The sequence below is a fragment of the Solea solea genome, chromosome 16 (genome assembly GCF_958295425.1).
Source record: "Solea solea chromosome 16, fSolSol10.1, whole genome shotgun sequence".
Taxonomy (NCBI): domain Eukaryota; kingdom Metazoa; phylum Chordata; class Actinopteri; order Pleuronectiformes; family Soleidae; genus Solea; species Solea solea.
In genome coordinates this window covers 7595431-7614632 of record NC_081149.1, presented here as the reverse complement: position 1 = coordinate 7614632, position 19202 = coordinate 7595431, and the positions used below count along the sequence as shown (strand labels likewise).

The following is a 19202-nucleotide window of genomic DNA, read 5'->3' as shown; positions in this document are numbered from 1 at the left end:
GCTTTTGATAAACTAAAGTCACCGTCCTTTTTTTCTCTCAGCCTCAAATTACCATCAGGGAATCAAGGGAAGTGATTGAAACTTCAGAAACACACTTCTATCGAATGCATAACCACTGAATCCCTCTCCCCAAACCTTATTCTAACCAAAACCAAACCTTAAAGCTGGGGTAGGCAACAGATTTTTGGGGTTATGGATCAATAATTTTATAATAACATCTCAGGATAGTGTAAATGAAGTGATCTGAGAGAGGACAAGACTTGTGCCTACACTGCAAAGCAACCTACAGAAACGTGTCTAAGAGAGTTTAATTCTCATCATGAAGTCTATGAACTCTAACATTTGAAATGGTCTCATCCAGCATTTTCCTCACATAGAAATGACCCACAATGTACAATGTGCTCCCACTTTTCATATACAGCACATTAAAGGTCACACCAGGGAACTACGGTGGCCTTCACAGACCAGAAAGGACGTCATTCCTCTTTGTTTCCATTAAGCAAGGTCCTTACCTTCAGGACATCATGAAAGGCTAATTTTAACCATATGGTTTTAATTATAAAGCGATAATACACCTACACAAACAAACTTACCCTCCGGAATGTAACATGCACACTCGGTAAATAAATTTAGTCAAATAACTTTGACTAAATTTGAAAACACTTCAAATTGATTTATTTGACCTGAAAGATGAAAGCTTAAAGATAAAGCTATTTCTTTTCCTGTCTGTGTGCACCAGGGGGATTGGCTACATGCAAAACATGCGTGCGTTTAAGACTGTATGCCCCCTACGAAATGAGCTGCATTTGGACATCACCACCGCTGTCAAGGTAACAACGAACAATCAAAAAATGAAGTTTTGTACGTGTACTTAAAGCAACGCTATGTAATCTTTGGTGAAATTGCTCATGTTTGCTGTGGCAAATGCAGCACAATGGAAGATATTAAGACACTTAAAAATGTAAATAAGGCATAAAAATACTTCTCTGGCCTATAACTCATCGGAAGCAACTAAAGTAAATGTCCATATGTAAAACAGTAGACAGCAAATTATACGTATTGACACATATTACAAAATGATAATTGGAATAGTTATACAAGGACAGAATATCAGGTGCAGCGCGGGAATGAAATTCTCCCCCATTACAATTCAGTGACCCATCATCACGAGTTTAATTGCATTGCATCGTGTTGATTTACAGAGCGTCGTAAGGTTCAAGGCTGCTTTATTGTCATCCTGAACATGTTGCCACATAATGAGAATGAGTTTTGATAGTCGGGTCGAGACGGCGCACAGTAGAGTGCAGTAATAGACAAGAATAACAAATGATGTGCTGCATAAGTCGTGGTACGAAGAAAAGTCATTTGTGTCATTGTCTCAACAGAAAGGGACAGCAGAGTGGTACGAGAGCTTGATTGCACGTTATAAACTAGAGGTTGGGGTAAGTTTGTCCTGATTTTCATGAGTCTTTAATGAATCCAAATTCATTATTTATCGTCGTCGTACTGTGATTTTTGGATGTCTTGCAGACTCTGGAAGAGCAGCTGAAGAAGCTGGTCCAGGTGGTGGACGCCGTGTGTGCCGACGTACAGAGAGCCCAGAGAATCTACAACAAACTCTTCTACAGGTGAACCTCAATACTGAACACGTTAGAAGACGATAATTCCATAGGTATTAATGATAGATGGGAAAAATGGAGAAATGGAGCTGGAACACAGGGAAATCTTTTGGCGCTTATAGCATTAAGTCCCATTTGTATTTTACGCAAACGACGGACATGCATTAGTTTCATCTGTCGCACAATGACAATACCGCCGGAAATCGTGGGGGCATTTATTATACAGTAAATAGTCCAATTAGTCAGGAAAACAACCAAAAAGAGAGTCTTTAGGAGCATTAAAAAGCTCGCCGGCTAATCCCTGCAGCCAGAAAACAAGAGAGTGACTTCCAGGCGCTCGGCTTCACTCACTGACGCGCCACTGGAATGCGCCTTGTTTGATTCGAGGGGCTATCTGATGAAGCAAGTTGTCAAAAAAATCGTGGCGGACATACAGAAATATTGAAAATGCTGCTCGTCATCGACCTCTCTTATCGGCAACACCGAGGAGGTGTTTGGTTATTTCATATCAAGCGCAATAATTTGTTGACGTGGTACTCGGCACTGCCCTCTAGAGGAAATATTGCGTGGTGACGGAGATGACGTTTGAGACGGACGGACGTGAAATGGATGAAAACAGAGTATACATTTTCTGTTTCTGTGCTCAAGGCATTTGGCGGGAAACTGTCTTAACCTCTTTTTGGAATTCCGGCTCCTGATTGGATAAGATAAGATTCTCCTACATTTACTATACACTCTAAACCAGTGAAAGCTGTCAGAATATTTAGCTATTTAACGACGATTTTAACTCAATTATTTCATGACGCCAGCTTTAAGTTCAGACTCTGGGGATTTAGTTTGGCGGCGGTGTCCCACCAGCTTTTATTTGAAACGATACCTGGTACCAGCACTCAGGCCACATGATTTAGCAGTGATACTAATTAATTTCATTCCACCTATTTTAGATTTGCTGCTGTTATATTCAGCAAACCACACGTATGAAAGTTACGGCTTACTGTAATCGTCTTTGAGCTCAGTGCTGTGTTAGAATCTGAAAACCTCAATACAGAATAAATCACACAAAAAAGAAGAACGATAATCCTGCTCGCTGCTACAGAGACACTTATAAGTGTCCTTTGTTTTTGTGCCCACAGTGCTGTGAAAGTAGATTTCCTCAGCATATCATACAGACAGTTGGAGAAGCAGGTAGGTGCTTGAATACGTGAAGAGTGAAAACTTTTCTTTCTGCGGCTGCCGGAGGTTTTACAGTTCTCTCATCGTCCCCCAGGTGGCCGACGACGTGAATGGCGCGATGGAGCGAGTGTGTGGGACGCTGGAGCAGGAGAGTTCCAAACTGACTCAAACCATGGGCGAGACCATCTACGAGCTCTTCATGTCTTTGAAAATCCTCAAAGGCTTCCGGGAGTTTCTTCCACTCAAGTTGGTTTGAATCCGTTTGGTTAAGAGATTTGCGGCTGGATTCATCCGTCTGGTCTTCAGTTTTGTGCTCACACGCGTTTTGTCTGACGCCGACAGGGATGCTAAAATGTTGGCCCTGACGGGCTTCCATAACTGGTTCAAATCCTCCATTCACAAGTGGCTGCAGATCATTCACGACAGATCGTGTGACAGGATCCGTAAAGCAGTGGAGTCAGACAAGGTGAGCGGGCCTGTGCTTGAAATGATGCCAGTGTGAAGACTTGTGTTTTATTACAGCTCCAAATGACAAGTAGAGAAAATACCATTGAACAAAAGAAGAAAAAGAAAAAAACTGATGCATATAAAAATAAAAAAATTCACACCCAAGACACTTAAATTAACATCCATCACTTTTTTATAAATATAGCCCAATTTTAATATCTAATCATTCCGTCCATTGAGCCGTTGATAAAAGAGTTTTTCATAAGAAGACCACCTTTCCAAGTTCTACAAACCCCCCCCCCCCCCCCCCAAAAAAAATTAAAATTGGTGAACTTTAATTTTAAAAAAGAATAGGAAATAGTCTAGTCTGGCAGGAATAAGGTTTTTTAATAAGGAACTCGCTGCAGGTGGATAATAATACAATAATCTTATCTGGGATGAAACAGAGACACGACAATCACAGGACACAAAGATGGAACTGTGTTGGGGGGGGGAGGACAACAGAACGTGGGTGGAACTGAAGGGGAATGGGTGTGCGCAGTCGTGTGAAGACGACGCTGAAAAGAGGGAAATACAACATAAAACAAGATATTTACAAGGGAAGATGGTCACGGCGATATCGTACCAGGAATATTCATTTCAAAATCCAGAAAAATGACTTAAATATGATCAAAGTATCACAAGAAAACACAAAAATTGTCTTAAAGTGCATATTAAAGGCTATAAAAACACTTATTTAGGGGAATTATGGCCAATTTCTGCCAATTAATCGTGTCAGTGTCATATAGACTCATAGACATAGAAGTAGAAAAGTACATGTTGCATGTTTCATTCATAAACTCTCCGTGTGTTGTTGTTGTGGTGAACAGCTGGAGTCCGTGCAGCAGGCCCGACACAGCTCCTCCGCAGTCGAGGTGACAACCTGCTTCAGCCAGGTACGGGAGATCTGGCTCCAGATGGCCTGGCCAGACTCTGCGGGGGCCTTCATCTTCGTCACTCGACTGACAGACGTGAGTGCTGCTCTTTTAGCGTTGACACGAGTACAGTCACGTCCTCCTGCACGCACACATACACGACTCAGAGAGGAGACCCACGCACCTCAGGACGACAACTCGTTCTGGCTTAAAGTTGCACTAGGTAACGCTTTGGTAAATTGTGTTGTTGTTGTTGTTGATGTTATTCTTCTGCCTCTGAAACTACTTGAACTGAAGCACAACTATCAGACCTGGCTGAGGGAGCGCTTGTGTGTATACAGCAGCACCGTAGGGGGTGGGTGGGGACGAGAAGTGCTTAACCCATCAAACTGCTGAATAACTGCGTTTTCTGAGCAGAAGAATTTACTTCTGAGACTTTTCATGTCTTTGTCTTTCTTCCTGTTTTATTTCACATATAAGCATTTAGCACACGCTTTTATCCACAGCGACTCACAAAAGAGGAATAAGCTACATAGAAGTAGTCTTGGAAAGAACTCCACTAGATAGGACAGCGAGGACAGAAGGTGCTCTTGGAAGAGCTTCTTGAAGATAGACAAGGACACACGGCCCTGTTCTGGTAGCGCTCTGTAACATGGAATGACACATGAGAAGAGTCTGGATTGTCTTGTGCCGGGCGTTGGCACCACCAGATGACAATCCTTTGATGAACGGAGTCGTCGAGGGGTAACATGAGCCTTTAGGAGAGCATTTAAGTAAGTGGGAGCAGACCCATGAAGCCCTTTGTAGGCTAGCATCAGTGATTTGAATTTGATGCGGGCGGCTGAGGGTAGACAGGTGTCTTCTTATTTCCTGAGATCTTAACACCTCAAATGTCCAACTAATGCTTCTGTCCAAGTGATTGGACAGAGTAATGAAAATAGAACATTTACACTATATGGAAAAAAGTACTGAATTCAGGTGTTTCAATCAGACTCTAGGCCCCTTATCTCAGACGAAGGACAATCTTAACACGTCAGCATACCTAAGATATTTTGGACAATGCTCTGCTTCCAACTTTGTGGCAACAGCTTTGAAGAAGGCCCTTTTCTATTCCAACATTGATTTGTCTTTGAGTTTGGTCTGGAAGTACTTGACTGACCCGCCCAGAGCCCTGACCTCAACCCCACCAAGCCCCTTTGGGATGAACTGGAACAGAGATTGTGAGCCTGGGGCTTCTCGTCCAACATCAGTGCCTGACCTCATAAATGCTCTACAGAATAAATGAGCACAAATTCACACAGAAACACTTCAAAAATCTTGAGGAAGTGTGGAAGCTGTAAAAGTCCATATTAGCAGTTCCTGAAGGTCTATATGGACACTCTTGTCCATATAGTTTATATTGATCCCTGATAAGCCTTGCTTTCACTATGTTACTAGAGAGTAACTGTCATTTTCCTCCTAGAACTTCTGCAGTGAGGCCGTTTGCTACTCAGAGATGATAACGCGCAAGATTGAGAGGAACCAGCTGGGCCGAGACCACAAGAGCTTCACAGTGCAGGTAACGCCCGAGGCAAAGCAGAGCCGGGGGAGGGAGGACAATGACGTGGGAAGTAAATGTCAGCAAGTGTTCTCCCTGGCAACACGCGAGGCTCCAAAGGAGCACAGATATGTTTACACTCCTGTCATTTACACACACCCACCTCCCCCTCCCACCTCCCACCTCCCCCTCCACCGATCTTTATTTCACCCCTTCTCTCCGCTTGCCGCCAGCTCTGCGTCGCCCTGAACAACACGGAGCACGTTCGAGTTTTCCTGGGCCACTTGCCCCAGGACTTGGACTGGCAAGGTGTGGAGCGGGCGATGGAGGAGTCCTGCGGCGTGGACGGGAAGGATCAGGTGTACAAGGCCCTCAATGGGCAGCTGTTCAACATGGACCTGGACCTGCAGAGAGAGGCCAAGCGCCTCATCGCGCTGCTCACTGACAAGGTGAGCACCTGTGGCGCTGCCACACCTGAGCGGGCGAGACCCTCGGGGAGTGTTGTGACAGTTTGTCAGTGTGAAAATATGAAAACACGCCACTGCTCTATTTTTAATGCCTCCAAGAAAAAGGGGGTTTACATTGATAATGTGAGGTTTCTGCTGGCAGTGACTTCATGTTACGTGGAATGAGGTACTTACACTTTGTCAGTGTGTTAGATACAGCTGACTTTGATCTGCACCCTCGCTGTGCTGAGACGCAGGTGTGTGTGTGGGGGGGAGTTCAGTGAGACTCTGGATTCAGATAAAATCCCGAGTCCGCTTTGTCTGAGGCCGAGACAAGACCGAGTAAAAATGCATTTGATTCCGAGACGAGACCGAGACCTTCAAAAAGACCAATCTCGAGTACTACATCACTAGCAACCAGGCTTCTATTGGACAGTACTAGCTGTCAATTATGGGTTTATGTCAAATGTTCCTTTCAGTTGAAACATAAGTTACAAATTTGACATCGTGTTCTATTGAAGAAGATCTGAAACGAGCTACTGAGACCATTAACTTTTTGTTAAAAAGAGGGAGGTAGCTCCATTTTCCGAGTTCTTTTTTGTAACCCCCACAGTTGCCCCCTGGTGGCTATTCGGTATATTCTCACTTCCTTATTAGCTTCACTGGCAAACTGGAAAACGTAAGTCCATCTTTTTAATATACGGTCTATGCTTTTGCCGCTCAAAAAAGGCTCACTTATTATAAATAAATAAAATGATTGTCAGCATTATGGTCCCGTTTGTAACATTTTTAATATACTACCTATAAGTATGTAGGTATGAGTGTATACAATCACTTTCAAATGAAACTTCACAGCATGAGAATAATATATGTACTTTATGGACATAAGGCAAGCGCCTTATAAACCTGATTCAAAATTAAGAAAAGGAAGCGAGAGGATTTTTGTTGTTTGTCGTTGGTTGCAGTGTGCAGATTCACCACTAGATGTCCCTAATTATTACACACTGGACCTTTTTAGTCGATGAAGTCTTAAGAACATGTTCGGTGCTTTACGTGGTTTTTAAACAGTCGTCTGAGCAGGAAAATAAAAGGTTTCTGTCACTTTGTGAACCACTCACTCCTCCTCACCTGAGTCCATTTACAATTACAGTGATTTCAGTCTGCTGCTGCCTCCAACCCTTACTTTTATTTTGTGACTACAGTGTTTGAAAGCTGTCATTCAGGTTTAAAAACTTTCAGACGGAGGCAGAAGTAGAGCAGCACCTCCTGCGTCCTGTGAGGTAAAATTGATATTGTTGTCAATGGACTGTGTCCTAGAATTGCTGCCTACTGCGATACTCTGTACGTAAACACAGCGTGTGAGGGACTGTTACTTCTGTGCAGATGATGCCTGAGCTGCGGAGGTACATCCAGCACATCAGCCTTTCACCCGACTCCATCAACAATGACGACGTAAGGCCTTGACTTCTTTCTTCTTCATTCATTGTCAGAGCAGTGGGTGTTTGCAGGGAAATATCTTCCACTGTCCTTTTTTCCCAGGCTGTGTCTCCTCTCATGAAGTATCTGCAGGACACGATGCTCATTCTCACTGAAAACCTTGTAAAGGAAAACCTGACGAGGTAATTACTCTCTTTCCCGTGATTATATCGTGGGTCTCAATTTGTTTTGTGCAACGAGCAGATTAACACAACTGCTAATGGTTATAATTGTTCATTTGTTCCCTGTGTTGCCATACATCTAAAGGCACATTCAGTACAAAAGCATGAGAAAATGAATGCTTGCGTATGTATGAAGTCGTATACCGTATAAGATTACTCTTCATTTTCTATGATGGCCATTTTTGACTGGGAATTGTGGAGGAGCTCATGAGACTAAATGGTGAAAAACAATATTTATGCTTGAAAAAAAAGCTGTCAGTTAAATAAACACTCAGTTAAAGGAGATTTTTAACATTCAATAAACCACATAGAGGCTGAGGTCCATTTATGTACACGTGGAAAAGGCAAAGCTGCACCAGGATCTCAATACCCCTCTGCTAGTTTAAATATTTTCAAGATTCCTTAGATGAGAGGTCTCAAACCTGCGGCCCGCAGGCCAAATGCGGGTCCCCAATCAATTTCACACAGCTTAATATGAAGATACAATGAGTTCATTATAGTCATATATACTTTGTTTTTTGGCATTATGCATCATAAATACATGAATATTGTGAAAAACAAACACTTTTATTTTGAAAATCTGAATAATATAGTCACAAATATTCTTATTGGGATATAATTTGAAGATCATATCGCCCAGCTCTACTGAACTGTTTTGCCCCCGACTGACCAGACTAGATGCTCAGTGACCTCCAGGTCATTTGAGTTTGAGAGCCCTGACTTAGATATTGCACCAAAATGTCTGAGGGCACAAAGGCCTGGAGAAAGTATAAGACATCTGGACTTAGATGAGATATTTGGCGTGAGGCTGTGCAGAATTTAATCATAATATCATCACATCTGTTTCATTTTGACTGTTTCACCCCAGCTCCGCTCACGGATGTGCCCATAAAATAAATCACCGTTTTAAAAGTATGAGGTAAAAAAAAAAGTGTCACGGCTCATCAAACGAGACCGTTTATGCGAGCGTTGCCGCGGTGACGCCCCCCAGACATGTATTTCGTTGCGGGTTATTATTATACGGCTGTTATCAAGGCTGAGCGGGGGGGGTACAGGGGTGTAATTGGATGTGCTAATAAACACAAACTTCTCACGCCTCTCGTTGTGTCTGCCGCCCCTCGCAGAGCTCTCCAGAGCATGTGGGAGCTGCTCCTGCGAATGATCCTGGACACGGTCGTGGAGAACAGAGGCGTCCAGGTGGAGTTCTACAACCGCTTCCAGTACACGGTGGAGGTCAGTGCAGTGTGGAAACATGGGAATATATGCCACACTCCACAGGGCAGAGTAGTCTTCTTCATAAAAAAGATGTATGTCTACACTGCTGCTGCTGTCATCATCCTCATCATCATCCTTTAATGAGCTCAGTATGCTTGCCGCTATCGTGCAATCATTAGCATATATTAGAGTGGGGAGTCAGTAGGTAGTAGCTCAGTGACTCACTGAGGTCCCTCGTGAATGACAATGTTGGAGCTGATCTTGTTGAGAAGAGTGGGCCGAGTTTGGCTCACAGAGATGTTGTTTTTTTGTATTAACAACATTAACAAAATTAACAGTTTCTCTGCAGTCTGTCTTTCAGCGGACTGGCTGATTAATTGTGCTCTCCTACTTCAATGCAATCACTAAATGAAATGATGAAACGCGTCTCCACGGTGCAGAAACATCATTCTACTAATGCAACTTTAAATGCTTTAGTACCAGGTACAGCCATGGTGATCCATTTGATCATCCATCCATCCATCCGTTCATCCGTCCATCCATCCAACCATTCATCGTCCATCCGTCCGATTCTTGTGAGTAGGATATTTCAAATATTTCTGACTTTTTTGCCTTCCATTAATATATTTGTTCCGAGCTTTTTTTACTTCTGCAATGGCATTATTTTGTCAACTTGCACATCCATCCATCAACCATCCATCAACCATCCATCCACCATTGTTGTTGTGAAAGGCTATCTTAAGAACATCTTGAGGTAATCCTTTGAAATTGGTACAAACATTCACTCGGATTTAAGAATGAACTTTTTAGATTTTGGATGTAGAAGAAGTTCCAGGTCCACTGTGACTTCACAAACCTGTTTTTCGCTGAATAAATACAGTTACTATGAGCCTGTGGGTTTATGTTTTCATCCATCTCTGTCCATTCATCCATCACATTCTTGTGTTTGTGTTATCTTAAAAATGTAAAAATGGACTAACCCTAACCCTAACCTTGACCTCCCTGGGTAGGTCAGCTGTCTTGAGGCATTACTGTATGTGTTCACATGGTCAGTTCATTCATCCATTCATCCAAATGTCCAGAGATGTCACAGTACAGACCTGCACTTGGACTCAAGGATAGACTTCTTAGAATAACACCTATTACCCTCTGGAGCAGTAAGTGTTACATGAATTCTTGTTCTGTTTTTTAGACGGTGTTGCAGTTTTTCCACGCTAATGGACAGCGTCTTTCCCTGGAAGACATGAAGAGTGGCGACTACAAGGTAGGTCTTGTTGCAGTCAATCAGGTTTGGATTTATGTGCCTCCACCCCACTGTGCCATTCATCTCCTTCCCTTTGCGACTGTCCTCACGCTGCTTTAGGTCCTGGACGAGGAGCTGCGGCTGAATAAATGCTCCTCCTTTGAGCTGATTGAACAGTACTACCTGGAGAAGATTTCCCACCAAGTGCGTTTCATCTCACCTGCCTGACAATCATTTTAGCCCCTGAGTCCACAGAGAAGTATTGATTGGACAGCACAGCACTGTGACTTCTGTAGTTTTTACATCTGAGAGGGAAACATTTGCCGTCTCTCGACCAAAGTCACGATAGTTAACGAAATACCGAAAATAAAGACCTTTTTAACACCGAGCGTATCGCAGAAGAGTTTGCGCCATCGGAAAAAAGTCGCAAGTCAAAGCCAACGTTTGGTTATTACGGTAATTTCACTCGCCCGGTTTTAGGAAGCCAGCGAGTCTTTGTCTCCAGAGAGGAGAGAGTTGGAAAAAACGCCCGTACATAAGTTTCCATTTTTTTGGCCTGTTTTTGGACATTGAGTCTTAAAGACAAATGTTGTTTTAAATATGTTTTATACTGTTTTTCTTTGTTTTAAATTGTTAAATCAGCATTTTAATATGGCAGTAAAGTGCAAATAGCTGCCAGATATTGAAAGTTATTCTGGAAATATGGGCAAAAGCACTGAGTTACTGGACATTTGCTGGTCCTTCTATGGTTAAAATGAGCAAAAGACCGACATTTTGAGGCTTAGGTGTTAAAGGGCTGAAATGGAAAAAAATATTTTGTGAAGTGAAATAAAAACAAAAATTCGAGTTTAAAGACTTACTAAAATTGTAGCGAAAATGTGTTTAGTTTTCGTCTAACATAATCCTTCTGGGTTCATATGAAGTGTATTTATTCTGAAACACAATACTTATTATCACCTTTTCGAATCTCGCACCTAAAGCTAACACTAAAAACAAATAAAAACTAAACTAAAACTAACAAACCCGCTCTAAAAACGAATAAAAGCGAACTAATTTCAAAAACAAAAAGTCAAAATGAATTAAAAACGATCCCGAAATTTTTATAACCTTGCTCTTGACCTGGACTCAAAGTAAAAATGCTTTTACTCTGAATGATACGATGTACTTTAATGTTGCAGAAAACACTCAAACATACCCGTTACGGTCGGATCAGCGTCAAGTGCTACTACGATGCTCCAGAACAGAGACTGACGGTGGAGATTCTTCACGCCGCCGATATCATCGCACTGGACGCCAACGGTGAGTCTGAGTCAAACACAGCCTGGTGTTTTGAATGTTGCCGTCCAACTTTCAAACTCTTCCCTCAGGTCTGAGCGACCCGTTTGTCATCGTGGAGCTCTGTCCTCACCACCTCTTCCCCATGGCCAAGAGTCAACGCACGCAAGTGAAGCTCAAGACGCTGCACCCGGTGTTTGACGAACTCTTTTACTTGTGAGTCATAAAGGAAATGGAACCATAAATGCATTGATTTGTGGTCTAAGCTGTAAGTGTGACTTGTTTTTGTCTCCTGTGTTTTCCAGCCACGTCAGTCCTGAACAGTACAGACACAGGTTTGCCTGCTTGACCTTCACTGTGATGGACTACGACTGGCTCTCCACCAACGACTTCGCCGGCGAAGCCCTGGCTCCCCTGAGCGACTTCTGCTGGCCGGGGAGACCGAACGCCTCGGCAGCCGGGAAGAGCGTGCAGCCGGCCATTCTGCACCTGTCTCGCAGTAAACCCAGCGGTACATAAACGCAGCTCCAGGCTGTATCAGGAAATTCTTTCTTTTCAAATTTAATATTGTCTTCTTTGGGGACCGGGGGGAAGGGGGAGTGTATAGGTCTGGGTTTCCAATTACTTCTCCAATACACCATGAAAAGCCATTCAATCTAGTCATATTTGTGTCAGGTGTAGGAAGCGCTCTCATCTGTTTGCTCTCCCCTCCAGAGAAGCCAATCATGAGGATGCTGGAAGCTCGCGTCGGAGACAGGGAGGCTCAGGAGTTTGTCCGCAGGCTGAAGGAGATTGAGAAGTCGATGGAGGAGGAGTGAAATCCATCAGCGCTGCCCCGTGTCCGTGTTTCCTGACCTCGTCTTGCAACCTGTGCTTTTTGTACCGGTACGATGTTTACAATATTTATTTATTTATTTACCCCCCCCCCCCCCCCGATGTTATTGTTTGTTGGGTAATTACACCAAAACAAGACAAAGAAAAAGGAAACCGCTGAGGTTTTCCAACTGCGAAAAGAACATCCTGTCACTGTGCAACCCGACGCTGTCTCAACTTAGACTCTATTTTAGAACTTAGACGATCCTAAATGTTACTAGTCTATATTTTTTTGGTAACAAGGTAATGTTCTATTTGTTGTACGATCTTTATTATGATAGAATTCACATTTTAGAACTATTTTGTGGAAGTAGCTTACATATCCAATTGTGCTGAGTCAAAGTCTTTACCTCAGATTATGCTCATTAGTCGCGGGCGGGTGTTTAACAGATTCATGTTCCTCACGATGATGATGATGATGATGATGACGACGGAGATACTTTAGTAGAATGTGAAAAAAAACGAAACAAATCGTCGTTGTTTACCGCCAACAAAAAAAGCTGTGAATTTAAAACCTACTGTGACAAAGAAGTGACACAGTTTGCAGGGGAAATTCTCTTTGTGAGAGTGGGTGTTTTTTACGTCTGACAGATCAGCAGTCAGTGGAACACAGGCCTGCAGGCAGACGCCACAGCTCGGGTTCATTTTGACTCTTCACACTGGTCTTTGAAAAAGCCTGTGACCAAAGAACCAATATTCTTTTAACTCCTCCTCACTTCTCTCTTTCCACCTGACAGCAGTCTGTGACTTGAGCATCTCTCCAGACACCTTAGTGACATCTTATCTTGACTCTGTTTATGGAGAGGGTTTTGATACTGGATTTAAAGAGGGGCAGAGACTCAGAGTCGCGGATGTATGGTGGGAGTGAATTCCAGAGATGGGGAGCAGAGCGGCTGAAAGCTCTGGTGCTGAGGCGGGCGCAGGGTACAGTGAGGTGGAGAAGGTCGGAGAAGGTCAGAGAGATACGGAGGGGTGAGGTTGTGGATGGACTTGAAAGCATACAGGAGGATTTTGAATTGAATTCTGGGATTGACCGGGAGCCAGTCATGTGCTGGAATAAAGGGGGTTCTGATGACGATGCGGGGCAGCTGAATTCTGGACCAGTTGAATTTTATGGAGGGATTTGTGAGGGAGACCAGAGAGGAGAGCGTTACAGTCGAGGCTGTGAACAAGGACTGAAGTTGCATGGGGGTGTTAGGGAAGGGCGGAGTCCATTAATATTGTGACAAAGATGGAAATATGCGGGTGATGACACCCAGACTCTTAACCCAGAGGGGAGGGGGGGAAACGGAGGAGCTGTCAATGGCGAGGGAAAAACTGTCAACTTTGGATAATGTGGAGAGAACGAGGATTTCTGTTTTATCAGTGTTTCATTTGAGGGAGTTAGAAGTGAACCAGGATTTTATTTCAGATAAGCAGTCGGTGAGGGAGACGGGGTGGGAGTGTGGAGTTTGGCGAGCTGGATAAAAAGCGCTGGGTGTCATCAAGGACAGCGTGTGATCTCACTTTGAGCAAAGATTCTTCTCTGTCAGAGGTAACGAGTAGTTAGTAACCGTCTGTAGCAGGTGAACAAACGTGATAACGCACACAGACACAAACACACTGGATAAAGTGGAAGAGATCAAAATATAAAATACAGTGAATAACAAATGTATGAGATCACCCGTCATAAAAATGGTGTTATTTTTTTGGCGAATAACAAACTGAATTCACCTTATTTTATTCTCAAATGTGAGGCGGAGATTAATCAAGCTTAACGTTCAACCACTAAAACTAATCTGTCTCCTCAGGGATGCAAGTAAATAACTATAATTTCACATCTTAATCAAGAAATAATAACATGCTTCACATTTGTTCTGGGGTTTATTTTTTATGAAACAGTCAGTTTGAACATTCACGGATAACAATCATCATTTTTGTATTTTAGCATTACTTACTGGTGTATTAACGTTTACAGAAACATAAAGAAATGATTTCTGATTATTACCAATGCTGTCAGTTTAGAGCAGCTGTGACTTTGGATCTAATACATTTGTTAAGCACTGTATCTGGTATAGAAAATCAGAATTATAAAAACATGTATGCAGAGTTGTAGTTCTCTCACATTAATTACATTTGATTTAATGTTAATTTAACCAGGAAAAACTGGCATTGAGATTAAAAATCTCGTTTTTGTAAGTGTGCCCTGGCAATTTATTTCAAAATGATGTCGTGGAATTGAGGAAATTGCAGCTGAAGTTGTTATTTTATTTCATTAATTTGGGTATCATACTGTGAAAACACAAAAAAATATTATATATTATATAATATTATATATTATTTCATTTATTATGTAGTGTAAATAACCAAACTTAATTGATACAGAGTTCAAATTTATACTTAATTTTAGTGACTTCTCTTTCTTGCGTCTATGCTGCTGATGAAAGAAACTTTATTATGTATGTATATATATATACAGTATATATATATATATATATGTGCAGAAATTCGGTGGGAAACGACCATAAAACTTGGCAAAGCCTTTGTTAATGCAACTTATTCACGCACATCGTATACATTTCAAGGCTCGCTGTGGGTTTTAAATCTCTGGAGGTGAAGAGAAAGGAGAAGCATAATGAACCTGTGCTGTGGCATAATTATACTTAAGGGGAAAGGCAGCATTTGGCTGCCTGTGCCTGCAGCAGCAGCAGCAGCAGCAGCAGCAGCAGCAGCAGCAGCAGCAGCAGCAGCAGCAGCAGCAGCAGCAGCAGCTCTCATTGGACTGGCAGACATAATTTAACACCAGCTTTCTCGTCTGTGACTGAAAGGTCTTTACTTGATCACTGCGGAGGGAAAAAAGAAAACACACACAACCTGTAACTGAAACGTCAATAAGCAAAAACTCAAAAGAAAAAGAAAAAAATAGAGTAGCCGTGACCTGTCGAGCTGATGTGAATCGTAGCAAGTCTGAAGGGCTCCTTTCCTAGTTAGAATTTAAATTAAACCATGAAAATGTTCAAATCTAGGGCAGTTCACAGTTTTTTAAAAGCACAAATGTCAATATTAGTATGAAATCTTCTAAATGTCGTCATTTAAGCACAACATTTGTGTCAATAAAAACATTTTTTAGGCAGTGTGATTATAAATTTGACTTTTTTCTTTCCTGTAGACTGTAAAGATGGATGGATGATGGCAGCCAAACCATCTCAGTCGCCCCCTGGTGACTGGTTGTAGTATAGGTCTTAAAGAGCTTATGTACTACCTCATATAAGTATATTCGTATAAGTGTAGAATCATTTTAAATACTGTATCACCGTAGCTACCATGTTTCTTAATTTTCAGGGGATGTTACAAAAACGGAAATTATGTACGGCAGCTTCAGGTGTTTTTTTTGTTTGATAGATTACATTTTAATGAGATATTTAATGTCATAACAGCTGGAACTTACAATTGCTAACATTAGCTGTTATTTACCCATAAATCCAAATGTACTCCTCGTCAAAGTGGTTAAAAATGCCATCTCATTCTGGACAAACCTTTATATCTCTCTAGGAAACTGGCCCTTGCAGATTAAAAAATGTAGCTTCATGTTTACAATTAGTAAACACGTGAGCAGATGAGGGAGCAGCAGGTCACAACAACTGTTTTCTGTCAGCGTTCACGACAAACGACGGCTTTTTAAGAATTTTTGATTCAAGACAAAACATCGTTTCAGACAAAAACCAACAGGGTCACGCCGCAGTCATCGTAGATGTGTGTAGAGAAGAAAACACTGTAGCAGGTCATGACAACTTTCACACCGACAGCATTTTGATCGTGATGTATCTTTACAGTAGCTGCTTGTGTCGTGCTTTGTCGTTCCCCCCCGCCCCCCCCCGTGGAGTCGTGAGGATAAAGCACGCAACAACAACAAAAAATTAAAATATATACGTATATATATATATATAAATAAATAAATAAGTATAAAAAAGAAAAAAACATATCTATGCCTGCCTGGAGAGTGTGCTGCATCACAGGGATCGTTCAACCTGTCGCACGTGAACAGGAGCGAGGAGACTTTTCAGATGGTCTGAACAACACTTGCCTTCATGTTTGACATTGAATGTGTTTTGTCAGTATTTTCACTAAAAAAGAAGAAGAAGAAAAAAAAAATCACTCTCCATCTTCTCCACGTTCACGACAACAACAACAACAACGTATTATTATTTTTAAGTGGTTTATTTGTCAGTTGAAGGAAATGTTCTTCGTTTCCAGAGTTGCAAAATGAACACGTCACTGTGCAGAAGATGTAAGATTAAGGCAAATTAAAACAAGTTTGTTTTGCATATTAAGTCAAAAAGGTGAGAATTAGTATAAACTTGAAGTCTACTATCGTCTTATGTCAGTGCTGAAGATTTCCTCTACAAAATGGATTATTTCTTGCATGGACATTATAATCCATCCCAATCTGGATTTGTTGAACCAGAGGAGTTCAGTTTGTTGTGGACATTTCAACATTTTAAAGACTTTTAAATGCAGAAAATAATCTTCTTGACATTTCAAGTGTATTCACAAAACTTGAAACTTTTAAAATTTCAAAATGCAAAAAACACACACACACTTTATTCTTGCTCCATTCTTGAAATGCAAAATCTTAACTAATATAAATGGTTTACAGGTCAATGAATTGACATATACTTTATTTTTCAGTATTGTAATTCTGTGCCTATGAGGTTGTCCAAATGAATTAAAAAAGCAACCTCACACCTCAGTCACCTCAAATCAAACTAAGAACATTATATATAGAATTGATTATAGGCAGATAAAGACAGATAAGATATTTTCAGAGTCTGGAATCGTCTGTGTTCGCTCACAGTATTGTAAAAGGTCCAGTATTGGTTGAGTAAATGTTCAAGTTTTAGGTGAGTATTTTAAATTCATAGTATTTTATCATCGTTTTCATGTCCTAAAACATTTCATAAAATAAAAAAAAAAACACTCACACGTCAGACTGTGAATGAACCGATTATCATCGACACGTTTTATTTCAAAGTGTTTCGAATAAAAAAAGTATTGTTGACCGAGTCTGTGGTTCGTGGTGTGCCAGCTTCATCTCGAGGCGTCAGCTGGTGAAACGTTTCTTCAACGGGCCAAAAAAACACCTTGAGTTTGTTATTGTACAAGTGAATTATTTGTCCTTGGAATTGTAAAATGCCTGTGTTGCTGTTTATTGGATTATACCATTGGGAGATGTCTATAACCTTGAATAAAGATTGTATGTAAATTTGAATTTGCCGTCTGAAATAATTTAATTTATTATATATTATATAATATTTTTATTTTTTTGCTGTGTGATATGGGCGACCAAAAAAAGACAACATTAATAAACAACTTGTAAAAAAAAAAAAAAAAAAGCCTTTTCATCAGCAAACCAAATCAATTCTGTCATTTATTCAATTATTAAAATAGTTCAATGGAAGTAACTTATCCTGGAGAATCACTAGGTCTTTTTCAAACATGAGTAAAAGTAATACAAATGTAATAAGGGGAACAGACGGGGTTAAATAATAAGAAGTCCAAAATAAAGGTCACAAGGGCAAAAGGGTAAAGTCAGTCATCATTCATGACCAATCTGTGAAGATTAAGATTGGAGATTCCTTGACCTTTGACCCAGCACGTCGCCTTCCCTCTGCAGGAGTGACCTCGGGATCAAACGCACCCTCTTAAGGAAAGCACACAGAGACACCGTGGAGCGGGAGTGTGTGTACATCCCGGGAGACTCATCTCGACACAGTCGTCCATGCTTTGTTCGTAGATGATGGGGATTTTTTTTTCCTTTCCTTTGTACTCGTTCAAAATGACAAGGCCAGTGATGACCGAAGGTTATTGGATTGTGTGCTGGCTCAGGTGGGAAGGAGAACATGTCATCTAATGTCTGCACACCGTCCATCCATCCATCCATCCACCGCTGTCCCTGACAGCTCACTATACTCTAATGTCTCAGTGCAGCTGTGCTCGTCCATAATACTCTCACCTCTCCTCCTGTCCTCGACTCCGGCTCCTGAAATACAGACAGAGAAAGACCCAGTTTCCTATTTCAACCACTAGATGTCGTCATATCTTTGCATACCAGTTGAAGTCCCATTGCTGTGTCTTAACCCTTACACACACTTTGAATTATTTCTAGTGTTTTACAGACTTTAACTGTGGAAATATTACCATATTTTTGTGTTTTTTTTTAATTGTCAAATTATTCTACTAATCTCATCTAAAGCAGCTTAGGCCAAGAGGAAAACAATTGGGCTTGTAAATGGAAGGGTTGCTGGTTGCTGGAAGGGCTCCTGGGATTGAACTCTTGAAATTCTACTATGAGCAAAACAGTTTTTGAGGACTTTCACACAGAATTCCAGAGTTTTCAAGGTCTGGAAAACGGCATTTTTCAAAATTCCATACATTTCAAGGCAAGACGAGTTTATTTGTATGGCACTATTCACACATAAAACAACTCAAAGTGCTTTACGAGGGCATTTCTTAATACATTAAGAAAATCACCGAATAAAAGCAAGACATTCAAATCCACATTTAAATTAAAATAGTCCTGAGAGATAAAAGTGTGATTTGCCAATACAGAGTGCTTTTAAAAGACAAGAATGAACTGATAACTATGATGATTATTGGAGAATTTAAGAAAAAGCTGCAGTAAATAATAATAATAATAACAATAATGTCTTCAGGCCATTTAAATGAGCTAGGAATTCTTCTGCTCTTCCACAGGTGAAGAGCAGAAGAATAACTGAAAGCTGCTTCACTTTGTTTTGATTCTGGGGAAACACACAGTAAACCT

The 19202-nt window shown here is 41.3% G+C and overlaps 1 protein-coding gene across 3 annotated transcripts in view; it reads left to right on the top strand.

The window, feature by feature from the left end:
- baiap3 (BAI1 associated protein 3) overlaps positions 1–17648 on the top strand; it is a 51296-nt gene extending 33648 nt beyond the window's left edge. For 2 of the 3 annotated variants that reach the window (XM_058654308.1, XM_058654310.1), the window contains exons 17-34: positions 740–830; positions 1386–1442; positions 1531–1628; positions 2753–2804; positions 2887–3038; positions 3135–3258; positions 4109–4249; positions 5616–5711; positions 5924–6139; positions 7520–7588; positions 7676–7755; positions 8919–9027; positions 10202–10273; positions 10373–10456; positions 11431–11551; positions 11620–11743; positions 11833–12038; positions 12242–17648. In XM_058654308.1, the coding sequence (XP_058510291.1) occupies positions 740–830; positions 1386–1442; positions 1531–1628; positions 2753–2804; positions 2887–3038; positions 3135–3258; positions 4109–4249; positions 5616–5711; positions 5924–6139; positions 7520–7588; positions 7676–7755; positions 8919–9027; positions 10202–10273; positions 10373–10456; positions 11431–11551; positions 11620–11743; positions 11833–12038; positions 12242–12345 (1996 nt within the window). In that variant the 3' untranslated portion in view covers positions 12346–17648. Of the gene's footprint in view, positions 1–739; positions 831–1385; positions 1443–1530; positions 1629–2752; positions 2805–2886; positions 3039–3134; positions 3259–4108; positions 4250–5615; positions 5712–5923; positions 6140–7519; positions 7589–7675; positions 7756–8918; positions 9028–9486; positions 9585–10201; positions 10274–10372; positions 10457–11430; positions 11552–11619; positions 11744–11832; positions 12039–12241 lie in introns of those variants that run through there. The other variant, XR_009242552.1, reaches the window with a different exon arrangement.
- The last annotated feature ends 1554 nt before the right edge of the window (positions 17649–19202 follow it).